This window comes from Callorhinchus milii, unplaced genomic scaffold, assembly GCF_018977255.1.
Source record: "Callorhinchus milii isolate IMCB2004 unplaced genomic scaffold, IMCB_Cmil_1.0 Scaffold27, whole genome shotgun sequence".
NCBI lineage: Eukaryota > Metazoa > Chordata > Chondrichthyes > Chimaeriformes > Callorhinchidae > Callorhinchus > Callorhinchus milii.
The window spans coordinates 2,455,056-2,477,404 of NW_024704768.1; the positions used below are offsets into that span (position 1 = coordinate 2,455,056).

The following is a 22,349-nucleotide window of genomic DNA, read 5'->3' on the forward strand; positions in this document are numbered from 1 at the left end:
TCTGTGCGGAATACCAATCTCACTGCTGGGTGGCCCGACACAATCTCCCCGCCTGGGGATAGTCAGGAGTGAGAGTGAAAGAAGACGCGAAAAGAACTAAATTTTGATGCGGACTTCGCACTGAAATGACTCCTGGAGGATGCAGGTCCACGCACAGGTATTTTCTTTCGCAAGTGTCTCTGAGCCGACCTCGCCTGTGGCTGCTCGTTTTCACTGAGGACCTGATGTATTAGAAAGGCTCAGCGGGGAAATGTCGCCACCCAACCTAATCCGAGGCAAAATCTCTCTTACAGTTTGTATTGCAGTGCAGTTTCACATTTGGCAAAGATAAAAGTCAGTGAAGAACTGACTTACCTGCAGGCAAACAGCATCCATTTTGCACGGAACAAGAACGCACCTACAAACCATGAGGGGAACGGCCAAATCTCCTGAGGGTTTCTAGGCCGGGGAGGGATCAATCAGTAGTAACATTCACCTGAAGAACAATTTTGAGGTTTTTTGAAAATATGTGGGGTTAAAAAGATAGTAAAATGGTGGAGCATTCGGTCTGAATGGGATCACAGTGTAACCTTTAATCCTACAGTGAGAGAAAAGTCACTTTTCATTTTCCCTGATCCTTGTGAGTAGTTTGCCTCTGGCCATTTGGATGGAGCAATGATGAGGGACTGGATGTGAGCATCTCTGGTTTAACCGGACGTCAGCTCAACATCAACATGCCTAACACGTTCACTTGACACTGATTTATGGGACGGGGGGGTGGTGGGGGGGGGGAAGGAACGGTTCAAAAATGTTTTTAAGAAAAACAATTAAGGTATAATCGAGATTTATTAAGTCACTTAAATTGTGTTAAGCGCTCACTGGCATCTGCAGTGCACACACAACTGCTTTAGTGTTCCGGCTTAACAGTGATCTCCAGTTCACTGATTTGTTTTTGCCTTACCCTGGTCGGTCAGTGCATTGGCAAATTTACCACATTGCATCCATAAATATTTACGACAAAGGCAAATATATAACTCATATACACAACCGATCGACTGAATAATGCACACACACTAAAACACAGATTTCACCACAAGTTTCCTTCTATTATCCGGTAACCAGATCAGTCCACGTCCTCACCTGGGGCTGTCTAAGGTTTGCAGTGGCACTGTAGTCAGTCTCTGCTTCATCAGCAGTAAACCAAGGAATCCTATTGATCATAATGAAGGATCGATTCAATCTGTGATTAGTTACATTACGTGACACGATGCAATAACCCTATAGACAGAGAGTTTCTAAATAGGGAAGTAGTGACATCCCCACATTGCCTGTATGACACGGCCTCAAGGATAAACCACTATTTTGTGTAGAATAATAATAAGCCTCGCATTTGATGTAGGTCGTTGAGGCGTCTCAAAACACTTTGAATGATATACTATAAAGTGAATTGACTATATTTTGTGGGAAAAACGCAGCTGCAAATTGTGCACAGCGGCGTCCCCCACAAACAGCCGTGGATTGAATGATCAAATTATTATTTTCTATTTATTTTTTCAAAAGGGTTGTTAGCCCCGGAAATGCGATCTGCCCATCGACTAAAAAAAACAGGTTCCTACTTCCTGCTGCGTAAACAGAGGCGTATGGAGTGAGGAAGCTTACCTAAGGTCTCACCCTGCAAGGGAATCGGTCCCGGGTCTTCTCGCTTGCGGGGCGAGCACTCCAACCAATATGCTACAAGACTCTTTTACACCTTTTGCAGTAATGTCCAGCACCACACAATTTTGCCATTACCACGTACTGCATCTTATTAGACGAGTTCAACATTTACCGTACCTGAAAGCCTATCGCCCTACAGAATTTGTGATCGCTGCTGTGTTATACACACACACAGACACAACACGTCAGCGTTAAGACCAGTTCGGAGTTTTACACATGCGTTGCTTTCAGTAACGGAGTTTTGCTGTAAATCCCAAGGACGCTGGGATTAAATTAAAACAAAATGAAGATTAAGACAAGTATGTTCTTTGATAGAGCACTTATTCACAACTGCGCTTTATGAATCTGTCATGAAGAAACAGTAAATACAAGGAAGGTCCCGCGGCAGAGGGATCTACTCTGGCCTGAGCACTTACTCGGCCTCCTGTCATTGCTTTTAGTGCGGAAGGATTACTCGACACTTTGCACCAAATGTTGAATCTGCCTAACCATGTCCACTGTTCATCTTCACTGTGACTGTGGCTCCTGAAAGATGCACATGATGTCCACCTCTACACACACACACACACACACACACCACAGCTCACATCAAGAGGCACACTATGTCAATGCACTTATAATAATCCTTGCATTTGATACTGTAAAGTGAATTGACTGCATATTTTGGGGGTGAAACGCAGCAGCCAATTGAGCCCAGCAGTGTCCCGCAAACAGTCATGGATTGAGTGACCAAATTATTATGTAAAATCACGATATAAGATTACATTCTCTTTAAAAGCAATTTCCCAGCCCTAACACTAAATTAGCAGCTTGTTCGCTCAGGGACGCTATCCTGGGTGAGGGGCACTATTTAAACGCAAGTTGCTGTTGTTCGTTTGGCAGAGGAAAGGGTAAGACTTTAACAGATATGAATCCACAGCAATAATGTGAAGTTTCAACTTGGGGTTTCAGCCCTATTATTGCATCAAGTGAGTGAATGGGGTTATTAAAAATATAAAACAAAATGAGTAATAATCTTGATCGTTCTTTAAAAAAAGTCCCATCATTTATTCTACCTCAGGGTCACCGCAGACACAAGAAACAATAAACAAGGCAAGAGAGTGGATCCTCTTTGTAGGTAGGAGCTGATTAACTCCAAATTGTCCTCCCCCGCTTCGCTCGCTGTGTCCTGGTAACACATTCGCTGAACCCAAGGAAGAGTTTACATCCTCAGTGGTTCCTGAGGGAAAGGCTTTGCTCCTCACTGACAAGATCACAGACAGTGGAAGACCTTCAGTCGGTTTAAGTGATAGGAACCTTTACTCAAGAATAACCTCTGGATCTCAGAAAGGGGAGAGGTTTATCCAATAACTTTCAGAGACCAATGCTACCAGTAGAAAAGGCAACAAACAAAGGCCTTCTGTTAGCAGGATATTTACCTCCCCGTCCAACTCTCTTTCAGTGGTTAGCATATTCATATCTGCGGTGAGGTTTACTGTAGCGTGCTCATGCACCAACCTGTTTGTAGTTCTGGATTTAAACTTGTCCATCAATCCGGATATTTCTAAAAAAATATAGGAAAGCCACACGGTTTTCTCAGCTGTTCTGGACAATTCCACAATTTAGAGGAAGCATTAACAGTGAAATTAAATGTGAGCTGCGGTTCAAAATGATATCAATGTCTGCTAGTGCAGTACAGTCAAAGACTGAACGTTAGCTACCAGCCTTTCCTCCAGGCTTTGATAAGAGGCTGTTACACTCACGAAACTCTAGCTTGTAATGGAGGTTATATCACAGGTGCTTCCCTGCTTTTCCTGCTGATGCCCGAGGTGACACTCATCGTGAGTGAGTGAACGAGTGCAACTCCACGGTTTCTATCTGAAAGTGGTTTTCCAAACCAAACTTTTACCAAAAATTAGAAACAAAAGTGCCATTGAAGCCCTGCCCACTGCAGGTACCGATCAGAATTGAGGAACTTCAAAAAGAGCAGAGTTTATCAAGGAATGTGAACCTGAAGCATTTATACAATAGTTCTCCTGTTACGAGGCTGCCTTTGGCAGGAGGCATGCTATAGAGAAAGTACTTGATAGAGTTTCTAAAGCAGAAAAAAAAAACAAGCAAATAACGGGCACAATACAGTGAGGCCAATAGTAGATGAGGGTGTTTTATGCAGTGCAGTGGGGAGTGAAAGAACAAGAATTGCTAAAGGATCATTATAGTGAAGGGATATTATACGCTTTCCCTATTGAAACGGTCTAAATGTACGTACAGTTCACTTATACCAGCTCATGGAAGGGGCAGCTGTATTAAGAAATCTAAAACTACTGATTCCCACTACTTTCAGGAGTCCGTATTATGCACTTAAAGGGGTAATCTGTGCTTTGCATGGTTGGGTTAAAGCTGCTAAAAGTCTGTTTAAGGGGCTTTAAACATTCAGTTAATCAAAACAGTGAACGCTGCTCTGACAGACAAACGGAATAGTAAATAGTAAAGCTGGACGGAAAAACCCACGGCAAAGAATAAAGAGGTGGGGACTGTAGAGAAGCAAGCAGTGAGGACAAGGTGTATGTAGTTTATTGGGCTACGTGAAATGGGGAAGAGAAGAGGATTTAGCACTTATTTTTTTCCAATCGACCACAGCCCATTAGTTAAATAGTTAGTTAGTTAGTTATTGTGTTCTCCACCCAAATGCATCACTGGCCAACACAAGCAACCCCAAGCAAGCTGCTGGCATTTATTTGGTAATGGTCTTCATTCGAGCTTCGATGCCAACAAAGTTGCCCTCAATCACCGACAGGTTCTCCTTCATGGTGTTCTGAACCTGTAATAAAGATGGAGATGGGTTGACTGGAGAGGCAGTAATGAGCGCGTGTAAAGACACAATGTGTAAAGCGTGTATAAATACACTTAAATTAAACTGCGCCATTGTAACTCATCAGCACTACTCGATTCCCAAGATCAGGGAATTAGAGAATTCTACAGCACAGAAGGAGGCCAATCAGCCCATCAAGTCTTTTTTGGCTCTCTGAAAAGAGTCCCACTTTCCTGCTCTTTCCCCAAACCAACCTGCTGAATGACACCTGCGGGGTTAAGAAGCTTTTATTGGAAACTGGAATTAAGACTACTGTTACACCCAGAACTCAGGGCCTTTAAACACCCAGGTCGCACACAAAACACACAGTCACTCCACTTTACAATATATAATCTGTGCAGCGCTTTGACATGATAAGGGGCTATATACATAAATCCACTACTGAATTCAATCGGAGCGTCATGAAATGGAGGAGATGTTGGTGCAGTAATTACGTTACATCCCTAGATGCTTTTTCTGCAGCCGAAATAGCAACATTAGTGCTGCCTCAGTCTTATTGTATTACACCTTAAGGCTTTCCAATTGGCAAATACACTAAACAGGGGAACTGAACGTGGCAACAGCCACCTGTCTGCCTGTGTGTGCGTGGTGTGTGTGTGTGTGTGAAGGAAATACTGTACCTGGCTCAGTAAACTTGTGTTTTCCTTCAGCGTCCCTGTGATCATCTGCTGTGTGGAATCCAGGTGGGTCAGCAGCTGGCCAAACTGCATGGCTAGAACAGAATGAAACACGTCAGGCAGGTCACCAGCAGCACACCCTCCATGCTGACATATCTGTCCCGAGAATCTGTTCCCTTTGGGAAGAGCGAGGACCGTATTCAAAAGAATGTTTTTGTTTGTTTTTGTTTAAAATGGTTCAACCATTTAACACACGATTGTGCAGTCTGGTTTGTTAAAAATGTGCCGCTTGCAGAAAACGTAACTCGGAATGCATTACAAGGCAGCAGAACACTGAGGAGTAAAAACAGAAGTCGCTGGGAGCGCTCAGCAGGTCAGGCAGCGTCTACGGAGAGAGGAAAGTGAGTTCAGGTTTCAGATCACCGACAAAACGATTTTGTGTCACTTTCACTCTGATCACCCTGGGGCTGTCTGCGAAGGGGGAGCGGAAATTCCTCTCGCAATGAATCGAGCAGTTTGTGATTCACCTTAAACAAAAAAGGAGGGGGTCGGGGGCTGGGAGTGGGGGCGTGGGGGGGGGGGGGGAGGAGAGAGAGAAAGGCAATCCTACCTTGCTCATGGAGTTCCTTTACAGCAACTAGCCGCTGGACAACCTGTGGCAGGGTGGTGGCCATGGCATCCCATTTCTGCACCAGCTCATACAGCTGAGCTACCTGCAGACAACAAGAGGGAGTGAGGTTAGGTCGGGGTATCGAGGGATATGAGGCAAAGGAGGGCAATTGGAGTTGACATACAGATCAGCCATGATCTAACTAGAATGGCGGAACAAGCTAAAGGGGCTGAATGGCCTCCTCCTGTTCCTATGTTCCAAATAGCCTGTTTAGGTGAATGTTAAAAGATCTTGCAACACCACTAAGAAGAGAGAAAGGAGTTTCAACAATCCTCCAGATGAATTCGATATTATTTATGACAGATTGTGGGACACTACCGTGTGCAAAAATGGCTCTTGTGTGGGTGCCTACACATACACAGTCACTGCACTTGACAATAATTGCTTGTGAAACCATTTGATGTTATAGGGTCTGTATGAAGCTCAGGGATTATTCTTCCACACTATACTGTGATCCACAAGCTTGGACATGAGATGGTATTAAAGCTAAACTCAATGGCGCAGCATTTCAGAGCGCGTGGATACAGAGATCGTTGGTAGATATAAGATATAGGCGCGACTGACCTTGCTCTGAGTCTCCGCATCTTCACTGGCTGTTTTGTGCTTGGCGATCTCGTTCAGCTTCCCCAGGACACTCTTAAGAGGGCGAAAGAATCATTTCAGATGTCATTGGGGGAGGCATTGAACAGCTGTCACAGGGACTGGAGGCACAACACTACTCATGGTTTTAAGCTCAAGGCCATTGTCTTAACATTTAAAATTGTGCAGAATGTTAAAAACTCCTAACTTTGAAGCCCAGTTTTCACGGGTAAAAATAACTGGTTTCCAACTTAATACTAAAATTTAAGAATTTCCCAAATGTTCCCCTTTCTTACTATTCCCGAGTTACCCACAGACACGGTCTCTCATTTTCCACGGAGCATTTCTCAACCAGAGCCTCTGTGGTTTCTCTTCTTTCATCAGAGCCCGTTTCCCAGCAACTGAAGAGCTGGTCAGAGCGTGAGAGTGAGAGCGACTGGAATTTGAACAGTGGTAGTTCAGCTTCTTCCTCCCGTGTCACTGAAGAACTTACCTGTAGTCTTGCTTCAACCTGGTCAAGCGTTGCTGAATCCAAGGTGCTCACTTTAGCCTGAAGAATCTCAATGGTTCCCTATGGGGAAGGGGGAAAAGAGACTGAATTTTACAACCAGTTCCATGCTGACAATCACTTTTGTCTCTACAGTGATATCCCCAGCACCTTGCGACATCCTCCTGACGTGAAAGGTGCTTTATAAATGTATATTTGCACTGTATTGTATCCCTTCCTTCAAGCTGATTCATGGTTCTACAAGAGGTGGCTGCACTACAGCACCTCACCTCAGTGACCAATTGTCACGTGGAGCAATGATCATTACTGGGCTGTGAGTATTCACAGCTGAGCTGGACTGAACCGCACTTCACATGTTCACAGACATAACCTTTCAGCCGAGGTCTCTCGATAGCAATCAGGTTGCTACCAGAAAAGTGTTCGTGCCGGGAGCACAATACATGACATTTGTGAGGGTCTCAGGAAAAGATCGCTGAGAGTGACTGACGTGGGGATTGGCACCGAGCAGGAGGAGAGTCTTTTGGCTGGAACTGCCAAACATCTGCTCTACAGAAACACATTTCAATGTTCCATTAAATTCCTCCCAGGACTGAGAACGGTCAGCAGACTAAGTTCCAGGCTGGTTGGTCGAGGTTGAACCTCTCTTCCTTCCCTCCCCTCAAAAAAAACAAGAAAACAGATAAGTACAGGCGAATGCTGATAAGCACAGATGACTTGTTTCCTTGCTGTAACATTCAATGTAGGTAATTCTACACAATGAAAAACTGGTGACGCGAGTCGTAAGCGTACGAGATAAACAAACACTCTGATTAAGTTCAGACTCATGACTCAAGGGATCTTAAACCATCTCTCTGTAAAAAGATAACAGCAGACTAAAGAGGGAGATGCTTACCATTAGACATGAGCCCTGCAATCCGACAGTAAGTGGGTTCTACAGGAAGGAAAAACAAAGCATCACAAGATAAATGTAATGATTAAAACAAGGAATGAATTTCTGAGCTCCCTAGAAGCTAACCTGTGCCAGTAACATCCCAAACATAATGATGACCAATTCATCATTCTTTGCTGAATTCAGATGAAGGAAAAATTTTAGTCAGAATACCAGGCAAAGCTTCGCTCATCTTCCAACAAGCAATTCAAACATTCGGCTGAACCACCAGAAAAGGCAGGAAAGAAACTAAATTTTTAAATCCAAAATATGGTAAAACTCACATGAACAGGATTTGTAATCGTTTAAATGGTACCTCTGTCCAAATCCCATTCAAGAGTTTATATTCTATGTAAGTTTGACTTAACTCAAGACTTTGCATACGTCATATTAAATGTATGGTCCCACGACTTATATGAGCTTTACTGTAGATTCAGTTATTTGCATCGTCAATTCACTGTGCAAACGAGTTATGCCTGACCCAGCATTGCAAAGAACTTCTTTCACTTAAACGGATACACGAGCTTTACATCAATACATTGGATTACTCCTGTTACAGAGTTAATTCCTCAGAATTGTCACACCAGATTATGTATCACAAAGAGAGTGAAAAGGTACAACTGCTGCTGCTCTGTTATCCCAGGTTTCAGGCTGTGTGAGAGCTGAGGGTTTATGTGGAATTTCTGTACAGTGATGATTCTGCATTGCAACCATCATCTGGTGACTGAAGAGCAAGAAAATTAAACAGACGGTTGTGGTGGGTGGAAATCATTTCTAAATTGGTGGGTAGCAACTGAATAATGGCGATGCTTGGTAATCATTCAATTCAAATCCAATCCTGGATTGCCAGCGAGCGAGGGAGAATGGCAATGAGTCAGCAACGCAGGCCACCCCACGATTTATGCACGCGTAACATCTGGACTGTGGAATCACTAGTGGGTCCTGCCTGCTTTATTCACGTACTGGCTTCTGTGTTGTTCTAGAAGCACCCAAGTTTCCTGAATTAAGTAATAATATTAATAGTAATAATAATCCTTGTATTTGATATAGCACCTTGTCGAGACGTATCAAAGCGTTTCACAGGATAGCACAAAGCCCAAAAGTGCATCGGAATTGGCCGGTCCTTGTATCACATGTTATGCTACATTTGCCTGCTGTGCACATATTCACATATCTTGGATGCATGAACCCTCCTGCCCCTAAAGAGCAAAGCAAGGTGGGAACTGCAGCAATATTTCTTGCATCCATTCGTCTCCAGGAGTTAAATAGCACACAGAGTGTTTTGAGCCTGTGTCCAACAGCAGAATAACTGATTGCAGTGTTGCAGCATCTTATATGCACGCAGGAGCAAGAGTCGTGTGGAACATCCTAAAGGGATGTAGCTCCTCACAATTTTCCCTGTCACAAAACATGAGGAACCAGTAAAGGTGATTGATTGAATGAAAGGGAAGGCAAAAGGCTTTCTAATCCCCAGCACGGACATCAGGCAATTTGATAAGCATAAATCTACACATTAGTTGACAGAAGCCAGGCTTGCACGGTGCCTCTACCTGTTTATCAGAGGATGTGCCCACAGCTACCTCCAGCTCTGACAGGCGTTTCTCCAGCTCTGCCACCTGTAAGAAAAAAAGTTAAAAACCATTGATTTGTTAATTTGGCTTTCCCCGGCTCCAGAGAAAAATATTGAATCAAATTTGAAAAAAAAAAAAAACACATGCTTGAGATTTTCCATAAACAAGCAAGTCCTCGCTGCAGCAGATGTTGTGACTAGTATAGAACGAGCTGTGTCTGCTTGGCGATGCTGGTAGTTTTTACTCAGTAAACACTCTACCCTTGAGAAGCTTCTGTGAACGTGACCACCACTCGCTCTGTACATGACAAAACGTCTGACTTCGTCAACCTCATCCTTACCTTCGCCGCCTGAGTAAACTTGTGCTGCTCCGGTCGATAGTATAACTCGTAAGTGATGGCATTTCCATCAGTTCCTTTGCCGGGGCTTTTGTCCACAGTAGGGCGTCCCTTTCCGCTCTTTGTGACGTCCAGTTGGGCAAGCAGTCGCCTGCACACAGATCAGAAAGAATAATTAGCACACACTGATGTATGATACCATTACATTTTGCGACAGAATTCATATTTCAGGTGTAATGCACTGTCACTCTAATGTGTATAATTTGGAGGTGCTGACAGGCTAGATTGGCTGTCGCATTTGCTTTCATAACGGCATCCTCCCTCCATTCATTACACATTTCTTGTAGATGCATTTCCAAATCACCCTTATTTGTTCGAGTCACTAGCTTGGGCACTGTCAGCCTTCAGTGGACGTGAAGGTTTTCCTTTAACGTTGCAGAAAACATTTTCAAAATTGAGACCGAATTTAAGAATGTTCCGAAACACCGCACAAACCCAAGACTTTAAGACAGACGGTGGTCTTGAGCCGAAAGCCATGAGAGATTTTCAGCCTCTGACATTGAAGGTTGAGGGGAGAGCGGTCAGGAAAAGGGCATGCTCGCAGGGAACCATTCAGGCCGTGAAGCACAAGAAACCTCACGTAGCGTGATGCCATTTGGAACTCCATCTCACAGTCCCTCCGCCTTGACCCCTCCCTTGCCTCGTTCAAGTCCTGTCTCAAGACGTTTCTCTTTGACCGCAGCTCCAACCCCTACCTACCCTCCACCTATCTTGATCCCAAGCCCCAGCTCAGGTGCAAATCCTCTAACTGTCCAGCGCCTTGGGACTTTCTTCTAACGTGAAAGGCGCTGTGTAAATGTAATTTGTTGCTGTTGGCATCTCTTACTTGGCCAGCGCGCCCTCAGGATCGGTCAAGTCGATGGCCGCATCAGGTCCCAGGACCTTCTCCAGCTGTAGTGTTATCAAGTGCTGCTTCAGGGTTGAAACTTGGTTGGCCAAAGCAACCGGGGTCAACTTCTCTTCAGCAGAGGAATCCTTCACTGTACTCTAAGAGGGAAAGCAAGGTCGTCAGCGAGTACTTTTTTAAAAAAAAGTGGCCTCTGGGGAAAGGAACAGGATTTTTAAACTGATTAATATCAAGGCAATATAATACTCCCCGTCCCACCAATGTGGCACTTCCCGTCAATAGGCCTACACAGCAGAACTCAAAATGAACTCCACTGTGATGAATCTGCCAGGTTTCCAGTAGAAATCACCTGGACCTTTTACAACCAGACAAGATCTCCCAGTCAGTCTGCATGGACTAGACTCTAAATCTTTCACTCCCACCTCTCACTGCACAGCTGAAAGGGCCACATTTTCATTGTATTTTCCAGGCTACAGTGTGTTCACAAAGTCCTGTTAGCCCTATGTTTTTTAATCTTACGATGAATTTTCTATTTTCTGTTGCAGGTGAGTGGAGTGTAAGAATGTCTGCTATCAGTAAGTTCCACACATTTCAGTTGTTGGTCAGTGCACTGTAGAAAAAAAATACGTGTGGGTGGGTGGGCGTAAGTAAGACTTTGTGAACACACTGTACATCAGGTGCTGCTCAAGAACCAAGCTCAGTGAATATACATACCCAACCTGCGATGGAATGAGGGATCACAATGAATCCAAGGTGCAGTTCTCTGCTGCCAACCACAGTTGAGGCAGAGTCCATACATTTATTTGAAAGGGAATTACACCAATGTTTGAAAAAGCTGAGGATTATTAAAGGGTCCGGGAAACAGGATTAGATGAAGCGATTCATGTAGAGAAAAACAGCAGCGTGGATCTGACATGTTGAATGGCCTGTTTCTTTGTCGTAAGATTCTATGATTTATTATTATCTATGAATTTCTGAGTGGATAAGCACTCTGGGAAGCTACCCTTCATGAGGGGTGCTATATAAATGCAAGTCGCTGTTATTGTAGTCAACGGTTACAGTATCAATACTATTAAGTGTGAAAGAGTATTAAAATAAATCTGTGAGATGAAACACTATCCCAGGCAAAACCATCATTTATTTTATCAATCTACAAACACGTAACAGAAATTTGGTTTGGTTTTGGGCTGCAATTTTTCAATCAAGGCTTTCAAATAAGCCATGAAATACAGTACTGCTCTCTGTGCTGCCTCATCAGCCTTCACCACAACTGGCTGACTGGCTGACAAAAGACACAGGACACCATATGCGAATGTGAATACCAGTGCAGAATATTGATAGGGAGCGCAATGCTCTAAAGTACGGTGCTTTCAAATCAAAGAACTCATTCGCATGCAATTTAAAAATATATATATATATTGTTGATATGACAAATAATTTCTCCTCCTGCGTTCTACTGTAAGATCATGTCTGCACCTACAGCAGGGCTTTGTGCGAAAGGCATCACAATGGTGGTTCTTCCCACAAGCTGGAGTTTATGATTAACCCCGCCAGGCGTGAAGCAGATTGCTCCCTGGGTTACTGCTTTGTGGAGCATGATTTATCGGTCTTGTTTCATATCATTTTGCACTTCTACCCATATACAACCCAGAAATAGTTATTATTGCACAACCTCCTCCAGGTACTGTCAGAGGCAAGGCTCCTGTGCTGACTCAGCTCCTTTATACAGCATGTTTAGATGTGAATAAAAACATTAATCGTGCCATCTACAGCTAGGGAGATTTTTTAAAAAAATAAAAACTGCTCCTCCCACAAATTCCTGCTCGCCTCTGCTAATTGATCAAAGTATGATTTATTTAGTCTTGTTAACAGCGCTCAGTCCCATTTACATCTTCTCGTCAATAAATATAAAGCCAATATTGCATCCCGTTAAATCTATCTTACTGACCAGCGCTGAGCAGTTAAAAGATTCGCACATAGATTCCTGAAAAAAAATTATATTTGCCAAGCGTATGTCGGATGCACAAGGGGAAGATGCCCACACACTGAATCCTGCCACAAACAACATCTGGAGTTTATCAGGCTTTACCGACAAATCACTAAAATTAGAGAAATAAACAGAAAATAAACCGCCATCTGCTGCCAAACTGTGAGATTCAAAGAATTAATTAAATCTAAGGACGAACCACAGCGAACGACGCATCAGCAAGTCAACAGAGCAACTGCAGCTATTTATTTACCCGCCATTTTGCATCCCAGCTTCTCTGCGCAATGATAGAATTACATCGCCAACGGCAATCATAGTTAGAGCAATACAGAACAATTCAAGGATGAAGGTTTATTACTTCAATTATAGCCCAAAAATAGAAAGTTATGTTGACGGATTGTAATTTTCAAATGGAGGGGGAGGGGTGGAGAGAAGGGAAGAAAGCTGGCTGGGTTTACCCTCTCGGTCTATCGTCAAAGGGTCACTCAGTCGTCAGTTGTGAATTATGAGGCTTCACTGCTAGAGCAGTTTATAAGATGATAGATTTGCTCTCCCTTCAGGAGCTAAATTTCAAGCATCCGAAAAGTAGATGAACATCGGTGACTCATACAAAGCAAGGAGTGGGTAATCTAATCAATCAGTTTGGCAAAGGAATTGATACTTAGAAGGAACAGGGCCGTTCAGCCCGTCAAGGCTGTTCCCCCAATTTATTAGATCAAGGCAGATCTTTTAATCCATTTCTCCCTTTTCTCCATACCCATTAATACCTTTTTTTTCTAAGGTAACTGTCTCCCTTTTAATCATGCCAATAGATCCTGCTTGTATTCCTTCTGGGGTAATGCGATCTGCATTCTCACAATCTTCTGTGTGAAGAAATGTTTTGTGATTTCACTTCTAACTGTGCATTATGAGGCGCTATCCCTGGTGAAGGGCGCTATATAAATGCAAGTTGTTGTGTAACAAGGCAAAATCTTTTTAAATACCAGACAGTGAGCAAAATTTGCAATCTCTGCTCTGGTTATGTTTAATTAGCATTTTTCCCACTTCTCTCTTCACCCCCTTTCTTCAAATCCATATTTCATATTTCTATTCACAGTTGAACTAAATCATATGAAGCTATAATGAAACGAATGTGAGGAATCTCTCTCTCACCCTGGATCCACCGTTAAGTTGGTTTTATAAATAATTCTCATCCTAGATTAATAATAGGGAGAAATTGTTTTCACTGGCAGGTGGGTCGATAACCGGAGGACATAGATTCCAGATAATTGGCAAAAGAACAAGAGGGGAGATGAGATTTTTTTTTTTTTAAACAGACTTGTCAAGGTCTGTGGAAACACTTTCGATAACAGCTTTCAAAAGGGAATTGGATAGGTACTTGAAAAGGAAAATCTTGCAAGGATATGGGGAAAGAGCGGGGGAGTGGGATTGATTGGGTAGCTCTTCAAAAGAGCTGGCACAGGCATAATGGGCCAAAATGCCTCCTTTGCTGTAATATTCTATAATTCTATTCCTCTCAAATCTTTCTCTCCCACACCGCCTGCAGAGATTCCCCACCCGCTGCCAGGGTCAAGACAAAAGAATGTTGCATGTGAAAACTCTCCCTCCTATTTCCTAAATTCTTTCAAAAGAAAATTAGAAAGATTTCTTTTAGGAAATAAATTCTTGGGATACTGTGTACAGTTTGGGACATCACATGTGCAAGCGACTGCCAGGATAGTGGAAGGCGAATTTCTTTGCAAGGAAGGTGATCTTCGTTCGTCTAGCAATCCTTAAGTTCTTATGTATTGTTCTAGGAAACATCTCCGTGAGCCCAACATTAGAGCAAGACTTGTAAAACACTTCCCAGGTTTGGCACAACAGATTCCAGCTTAAGCTGTTCTTCCTAAACGCTGCTCTAGTCCTGAATATCAAGCAGAAGCTTGGGGCTGTAAGATTACTGAATGTCTTATATCAGGAATGCTGGAGAAATGAGAAACATATATTTAGACCACAAGAATGGTTGTTGATCCTCAAACCCTCATTTCCATGATCCATTCTGCTGAATAGGTTAAAGCACTTTGGCACGAGTCTTTCAGTGCCTGCAGCTCCCCAGACACACTGCGTCTAATGATTGGTGATACACACATTCCTAGGTCAGAGACTTGACGGAATTTCAAATAAATAAAATATGAGCCAACAGCAAAAAGGATACTCCAGGACAAATGAAAAATCCAGGACTGATATGAAGAATCCAACCACAAGCCCTTTTTAAAAAAATAATTGTTTTCAGCGTAGATCTTAGCAGTCATCGTGCATCTCAGGTATCAGCACTTAGTAAGTTACAGCAAGCAGCTGACATCATTCAACTCTGTTAGGAAAAATGTCTAGTCAATATTTTAACCCTAACCCAACCCCGATACTTGGTTTGAATACTTTGCTACGGATATGTAGGAAAGATATGTAGTGCACTTGACATAAAAACATAAGAATTGCTAGACAAAAGAAGACCAAGAAGAAGTTTGCCTTCCACCATCCTGGCAGTCGCATGCACAAGTCACGTCCCAAACTATATAATGTATTCCACGTTATTATTTCCTAAAAGAAATCTATCTAATTTGCTTTTGAAAGAATCAACATTTTCTGCTTCCACTGTCTGTCTCCCTAGGGAATCTGTTCCATACAATTACTGCATTTGGTGAAAAGGGAAGGAACACTGACGGCAGAAGATATTTAAACAGCTACTTTCAAACACAAAATAGATTTTAAAAAAAATCAATGTGAAGCTCTTACAATTTTACCAGAAAGCATATGGAATAATTTTCACTCACGCCAAGTCACCATAATTCAAACTGCTTCTACATCACTCAGGATTTAGAAAGCTTTCACAAGCTCTCTCAATTGTGATAAATCACCATCCCCACATAAAATAATCCAACCTCTCAGTCTATCATAATTCAAAAATATCAACAATCTCTATACATAGCTCATCAAAATGCTCCTGCTTCTGGGAAGTATTCCAAGTGGGTTTGAATGCCCGCCATCTCTCTCGCAAAAATGTCACTGCTGCAAATGTCAAATGTCAGATCCATAAGTAAAGACGATGGCTGCTTTTAGCAGTGATATTCATCATTTCTGACTCAAATTATTTGAGAAAAAACAAAAGAGCTCTGGCCAAACTGAAAAGTTGTTCAGATGTAAAAAGGGAGAAGTGCATTGGCTTGACTTGATAATTCCCAATGTTTTTTATTCCCCCAATCAATTTGAATCTATACAAATGACCTATTACATAAACAAGCTATTTATACAATACAACATTTGTAAAGCGTCTTTCGCATCAGGAGGACGGCCCAAGGTGCTGAACAGTCAGGGATTAGGACCCGAGAGGGGTTTATCAGGGAGGATGGAGGGCAGGGAGGGTGGCCGAAGGCATAGTTGAAGAGACGTGCCTTGAAGGAGGAAATGGAGGGAGCGAGGCGAAGGGAATACGGGAGTTCCAGAGGGTGGGGACAGATAGGCTGGAGACCCGACCGCCCATGGTGGGGCGCCAGGCAGGGGATATGGAGCAAGCCGGAGCCTGCTGAGCAGAGGGAGCGGACAGGTTGATAAGGATTTAGGAAGTCGAAGAGGTAGGAGCGGGAAGGCCATAGAGAGTCTTGAAGGTGAGGACGAGAATTTTGAACTCGATCCTTTGAGGGATGGGGAGCCAGTGGAGCCGAGCGAGGGTGGGTGTGATGGGGTCACGGAGCCTGGTTATGGATTCTTATCAACTAAGGTTTTGGTTGTGCATTCCACATCCTAACTCTCCCGTGTCACAAAAATACTCTCCTCACCTCTCCTTTTGTTTCTTTGTTAATCATCTTAAATTGATCTAATAACAATCCTTGCAATTGATACAGTGCCATATCACATTGTTCAGATGTCTCAAAGCGCTTCACAGAATATATTGTAAAGTGCATTGACTGTATTTTGTGAGACAAAAAAAATTGGAGATGGATTATTAATGATAATTAACAAAAACTATTAACAAAAGCGACCCGCGAATCGCCAAAAACAATCACATTCCTACTTACTGCTAGGTAAACAGAGGTATGTGGAGTAAGGTTTCGCCCTGCCTGTTAATCAAACCCAGGTCCTCTTGCTAATGACTATGCTACGGGACTCCATGATATCCTCCAGTTACTCACTGACCATCAGAAATACTTTATTTTCAGCCACATTTTCATACATATCTCACCTTAATTTGCTCCACCTCTTCAGACAGTTCTTGCATTTCATGTAGCAGTCGCTGGTACTTCTGCTGTGGGCTCTCCTTTACGCCACTTCCCTCTCCCAGCTAGGGGGGGAACAAAGCAATGCGAACAGACACAATTCAGAGTTTTATTATCAGAAGACAAAGGCCCTTTGAGCCTGAAAGAAGAGTTAATTGGAAACAAATTCCTAGCACAAATGCTCAATTGTGCTAAGGCTCCAGATTATGAGCAGAGAGCCGCATTTATTAAAATTCTTTGCAATGAGTCAGTATTTTTATGTCCTGAAAAGGACCAAACTTGGGCCTAACAGAGAGTGCATTTCTAACTTTTAAGCCAATACACGAGAAGATCGAGCAAATATAACTTCAGCTTCTCCTTAAGGTATTGGTCCAAAGAGTAGACTGACACTATAATTGATACAAGAGAGAACAAGCGAAAGAGTCCAAACCAGAAAGGAACCGCTAACTGTCAGTTCCTTGGTATGTTCTCCTGACATGAAAGGCACTGTACAAATGTAATTTGTTGTTGTTGCCGTTGTCTAAACTCTACTGATGACTGACGAAATAGGATCAGTGTATAGAATCATAGAATCCTGCAGCAAAGGAGGCCATTCCTTCTATGCTGCAGAAGGGCATTCAGAAGACAGAGGCGGGGTGCCAATAACACCCCATTCTCCTCGTACACCAGTAGTTTTTCCAGTGATTTGATGGAGCGGGTGCGAATGCTATTGACCTTGCTGTTAGGGACTCATGAGAGGAGCTTCAGTTGGTTTGTTCTTCCCTTTGGTAAGTGCAGCACTGAAGGCTCACAAAAGATCAGCTGATTCTCTATCAAGGAAACAGAGATACAAAACTCACACTACATGTTCTCTCTCAGATATTTAAAGAAATGCTTTAAAAAAAGAACCTAATATCTATTCCCTCTAGCCTTTCTTTTATTGCTGCAAATATTTCACTTTGCAGCAATGAACACTTTTGTACTTGAAACTCAGACTAAGCACATTTCAAGAAGCTCCAGAGACCAGTAAGTCTTTCTATGGAAATAAAAAAAACAGACATCAACACTGGCAGTGCCTGCTTATTTCATACTTACCATCTCGTAATCTCCAGTTTCATAGCCAGTTCTTCTCGATTTGCTGATCCGATCTGAAAAGTCTACAGCATAGTACACATTAATATTCAATAAGCAGCTTTTGCAGAAATGTTTCCACTAAAAACACGAGCAACGCCATGTTGTACATGCTCAGAATACAGATGGCTACAGTATACAGTACATATCTAGTATATTTACTGTATATACAAGCGCCACTATATACAAACTACCTGCTTGAAGGGCACTATATAAATACAAGCTGTGGTTATTGTATTTGTTGCTTGTATGCAAGGAGAAAGGTTCAAGTACTCAAGGGGCAGATAATTACTGGGGAAGTGCATCCAGTATAGTGCAGGAGAACTAGTCAATATTCCAAGGGAACAGTAAAACATGGAGAAGAAATATTATGTCTGTTGAATTCTTACCAATGTCTTTGGTGCTAACTCGTTTGTCTTTAAACTTGTCGTAAGAAGCATTTGGATTGACCACAATGCGCTCCACGCTCTCACTGTTCAGCTCCTCCTGCACATAAGCAAATAATTATGGTTCAGCTGACAAACAATCCCAACTCAAAGGATTACAAACAGAATGAAGAAGTAACCAAATAATGGGTTGCAAAAAATAAAATTCCCAAAGCACAACACAAATGTAGGAGTGGGATTCATTCTGTAATTCAATGCTTGCTAGCGTGCATACAATTAATATCAAGCGCATGCAAATTTTAATATATATATATGTATAGAATTGTTTTTATATTTTTTTAAAGGGTAGGCTAACAAGCATGGTAACAAAAGTTTAGCTGGTTTCATTCTTGCAAGTCACAAGACTTCAAACTACTACTGATCGAGTCACGTGTGATGATATCACTGACACTTTCCATGGGTCCACACTGCGTAATTATCCCTCTGCAACATAATGGTGCACATATAATGATTAACTATGTATATATGTATTATATATAAATATAAAATAAGGTATTCCTAACATCCTCAAAAGAATATGACTGATTTCCATGCATGTGCATGTGATAGGTTGCCAGGAGGGAGGGTTGAGGTCAGGACACTGGAATCTTTTTAAAAAAGCAGCTTGATGCTGTAACCGGAGGAGGATAGGGTAAGTGTTCAGGAAGGATGAGATCAGATGGGCTGAAGGGCGTTCTTCATCCAAACTAATCTGGTGATTTGGATCAACAATTCAAATAAAAACTCAGGACTGATCTAGAAATAAAGGCAGTTTAAAGCTTTTTTAAAAAAAAAATTGCACTGCACGTGTTTCTTGGAAGACAAATCTTAGAGCAAGCGCTCTGAGACTCCGTCCGGTGTGGAGGGCGCTATATAAATCCAAGTTGTTGTTGTATTAGTGGAATGCTTGACATTTAAAAAATATCATATTGCAAATTGTTCTCATGATTTAGTCTTCAGCCTGAAGACCTTGCCTGTTGAGCAGCTCTGTCATTTTGCTCACGGATCTTGAGAATTGGAAATCTGCCATAATACAAAACACCCATTAAAAAACCCTGTTATGTTCCCATAAATTGCTAATTTTCAACATGTTCAATCTTAAATCAAATTCAAGCTCTACACTTCAAAGTCGTTTTTAAAAAGTGTGTTCAGTGCAAATACGTGTCTGAACGTGTATCCCAGAAACAGTCATTCAGAATCATTAAAAGCAATCATCAGAGCTTCAATCAATCATTAATTAATGTCATCATTACATAAAGCGCTTCAAGCAGTTTCTTTTACATGAAAGGCGGGCACTATATAAATAGAAGTTGTTGTTCAATGGCTTTCAGACATTTTGAACATTTCTAAACCCTATTTTTTTCCTGAATTATGAGTTTTTTTTAAAAAAACTAGGACTTAACCCAAAGCTAATTTTTGGGGAACAATGTAATTGGAAAGCTGCTTGCTACAGCAACACAGATGGGACCAAGACAAATCTTTCAAGTACAGTAATTCATCTGGAATTGCACTTAGCTCCTGTAGTTATGTAACGACGACAGACCAGATTATCTCCTCAGAATCAACCTTTGATTAACACTCCACACACCATCGTGAACACGCAACTGAGCCAAATAAAAGGCAATTTCTGTTCCCCAGTTCAGAAGCTGCTGAAGAATGCATTGATGTTCAAGCCTTCATCACTCTAAATCAGTCCCTTATCCATCAGCCAACCTGTATTGTCATCTCACACTTGAGCCATTGCCCTGCAATTTAACCTGTGCACTTTCCTCCCTTCCAGAAGGGGCCCTATGTTCACTCTTGATTATCACCCCATCCTTTGATCGGCTCCTTGATCTCGCACAGAAGCTGTAGGGAGACTTTGCTGGAATCTCATTGGAAAGGTACAGAAAATTTCTTTCAAATGTTACATGACAGAAGATAACTATTATTTGACGGTCCCAAAGGTTTGAGTTAGCATAAAATTTCAAACAACACAGCGGTTGTAAATATGTAGGACTTACTCCATTTTATGACCTGCTTGACATTACATATTCCAACCCACTCTGGATGTATGTGACTCACCAAGAAAGCTAGGGCAATCTTCCTATTAATATGATAGCAAAGATCTGAAGATATTAATATTGATAGTTGTTCTTCAATATACAATGATAATTGCTCAAAAGTTACGGTTTGCGTCACAATGGTTAATTTATTAATGTGAATGTTCAGCTACACAAAAAATCTTCACCCTCTATGATGACACTCAATGGTGGAAAAAAAAATCACATTGTAGTTGGAATTAGACCCTTTCATGGAAGCCAAATGGAATTAATTTAAAGTGAATTAAATTACTTGAAAGTGACAAGACTGTAATCTTATCTTGCCATTTAGAAGATAGCTACGAACAAATCAAGCCATGCTCCTTTAAGACATTGCCTGAGCCTCTTGACAAGATTAAAAGACAGAACATTAGAAATAATATGGTACGGAATTTTTTTTTAAAATCTTCATAATAAGCCCAGAGAAACCTAAGCCGATTAATTTTGACCAGAGTACGAAGAGAGTGCAGCACACAACACATTTCCTCTGTCAATTGGACTTGATTGAATTTTACACAGATTTAGTTTCCGTAAAAAATAAATGCTCTTACCAAAAGAATCAGGTCAATAGCTTTTGGGAAATAAAACCTTAAATTAGTTGAAAAACATTAAAAAAAAACATGTGACTAGATTTCCAATCTCTGATTCTTTGATTAGAGGAAATTGGCATGGCAGACTGTCAATTTTCTACAAGTCTTCAACCCTTACAGGACAACGTGCTACAGATCTTTGCAAGAGATAAACAAATTGCGAAGATTTATCCCCCCCCCCAGTTAAGATGCATTCAATGCGAGTGAGAACAAATTTTGAATTTTGTATAATATTCACAGATTGTCAAGCTATTCTAGCCCTAAAAGGGTTAAAAGACTTGACGTTATCGCACACTGATTAGAAGAGTTCAAAGGTCAGGCTTCTTACCAGCTCCTTGCAATTCCAAAGAAGGAAGAATTAGAAGTGAAAAAGTGGGAGAGGGGAGGGGGTGGGGAGTGGGAGAGGGAAAAGAGACACAGTGAGAAATTAATAAGATGTTACACAAAGCACAACATAACATTATTAGTGCTCATACAACATACAAAGCTTCACAGAACAGTTCCCATAAGTGCATTGTTGGTTCAATTCATACCATGTCCCATTCTTAAGCATTATTAAAAAAAAACTTTCAATTCTGATCAAGGTATTCAACCATTTCACGTTGTGTTCACCCAAAACCACATATATGTTAAGAATGAATACTTTTTTCAAATAAGCCACAGAGCTTCAACTTTCCCTATGCTAACTATACATCTGGGGGTGGTGGGAGGGGGATCAAAGGGAAGAAAACATAATGTGGACTCAATAAATCTGAAAATATATTATTTTAGAATCTTTCCAGTTACACTCGTTGGAATGATTTAATAATGACATCAAAATTGTTGAATAAATAATAAATCAAACTGTAAGATTTACATGGACATAGAGTTGTTTGAACAGGATTGTATCCAGAACTCGAAGAGGACATGCAATAAAAAGCAATGGGTTGATGATATGAAGTTAGCTCAGCTCTCTGAATATCAGACGTTATTCAGGAAACTAACTGAATATTTCACGAACCAAAATGATGTGTACATTGCAATCGTTAATATGTTTTAAGGTCAACTTTTATCAGTGTGAAAAATCCAGGTCGGGGACTCGAAAGATATTTACGCGCACGTGAATTAAGGGTAAATATGTCAAGTTCAGCCAACATGCATTCATTCAAGGAAAGGAAAACAAGGGCGCGAGGACAGAAAGATACCATGAAGTGGTAGGATTTCTAATCTCAGCCCAGGCCATCATAAAGAGGTGACAAAAGGA

The 22,349-nt window shown here is 41.7% G+C and overlaps 1 protein-coding gene across 5 annotated transcripts in view; it reads right to left on the minus strand.

Annotated features, from left to right (window-relative positions):
• Positions 1-806: 806 nt before the first annotated feature.
• Positions 807-22,349, minus strand: part of dctn2 (dynactin 2 (p50)) — a 30,314-nt gene continuing 8,771 nt past the window's right edge. For 3 of the 5 annotated variants that reach the window (XM_007909328.2, XM_007909327.2, XM_007909330.2), the window contains 13 exons: positions 21,435-21,440; positions 18,400-18,496; positions 17,975-18,036; positions 16,867-16,965; positions 10,643-10,803; positions 9,760-9,907; positions 9,399-9,464; positions 7,813-7,851; positions 6,906-6,983; positions 6,398-6,469; positions 5,774-5,876; positions 5,167-5,258; positions 807-4,495 (listed from right to left, as the gene is read on the minus strand). In XM_007909328.2, coding sequence (XP_007907519.1) covers positions 4,409-4,495; positions 5,167-5,258; positions 5,774-5,876; positions 6,398-6,469; positions 6,906-6,983; positions 7,813-7,851; positions 9,399-9,464; positions 9,760-9,907; positions 10,643-10,803; positions 16,867-16,965; positions 17,975-18,036; positions 18,400-18,496; positions 21,435-21,440 — 1,110 coding nt within the window. In that variant the 3' untranslated portion in view covers positions 807-4,408. 5 annotated transcript variants of the gene reach the window in all.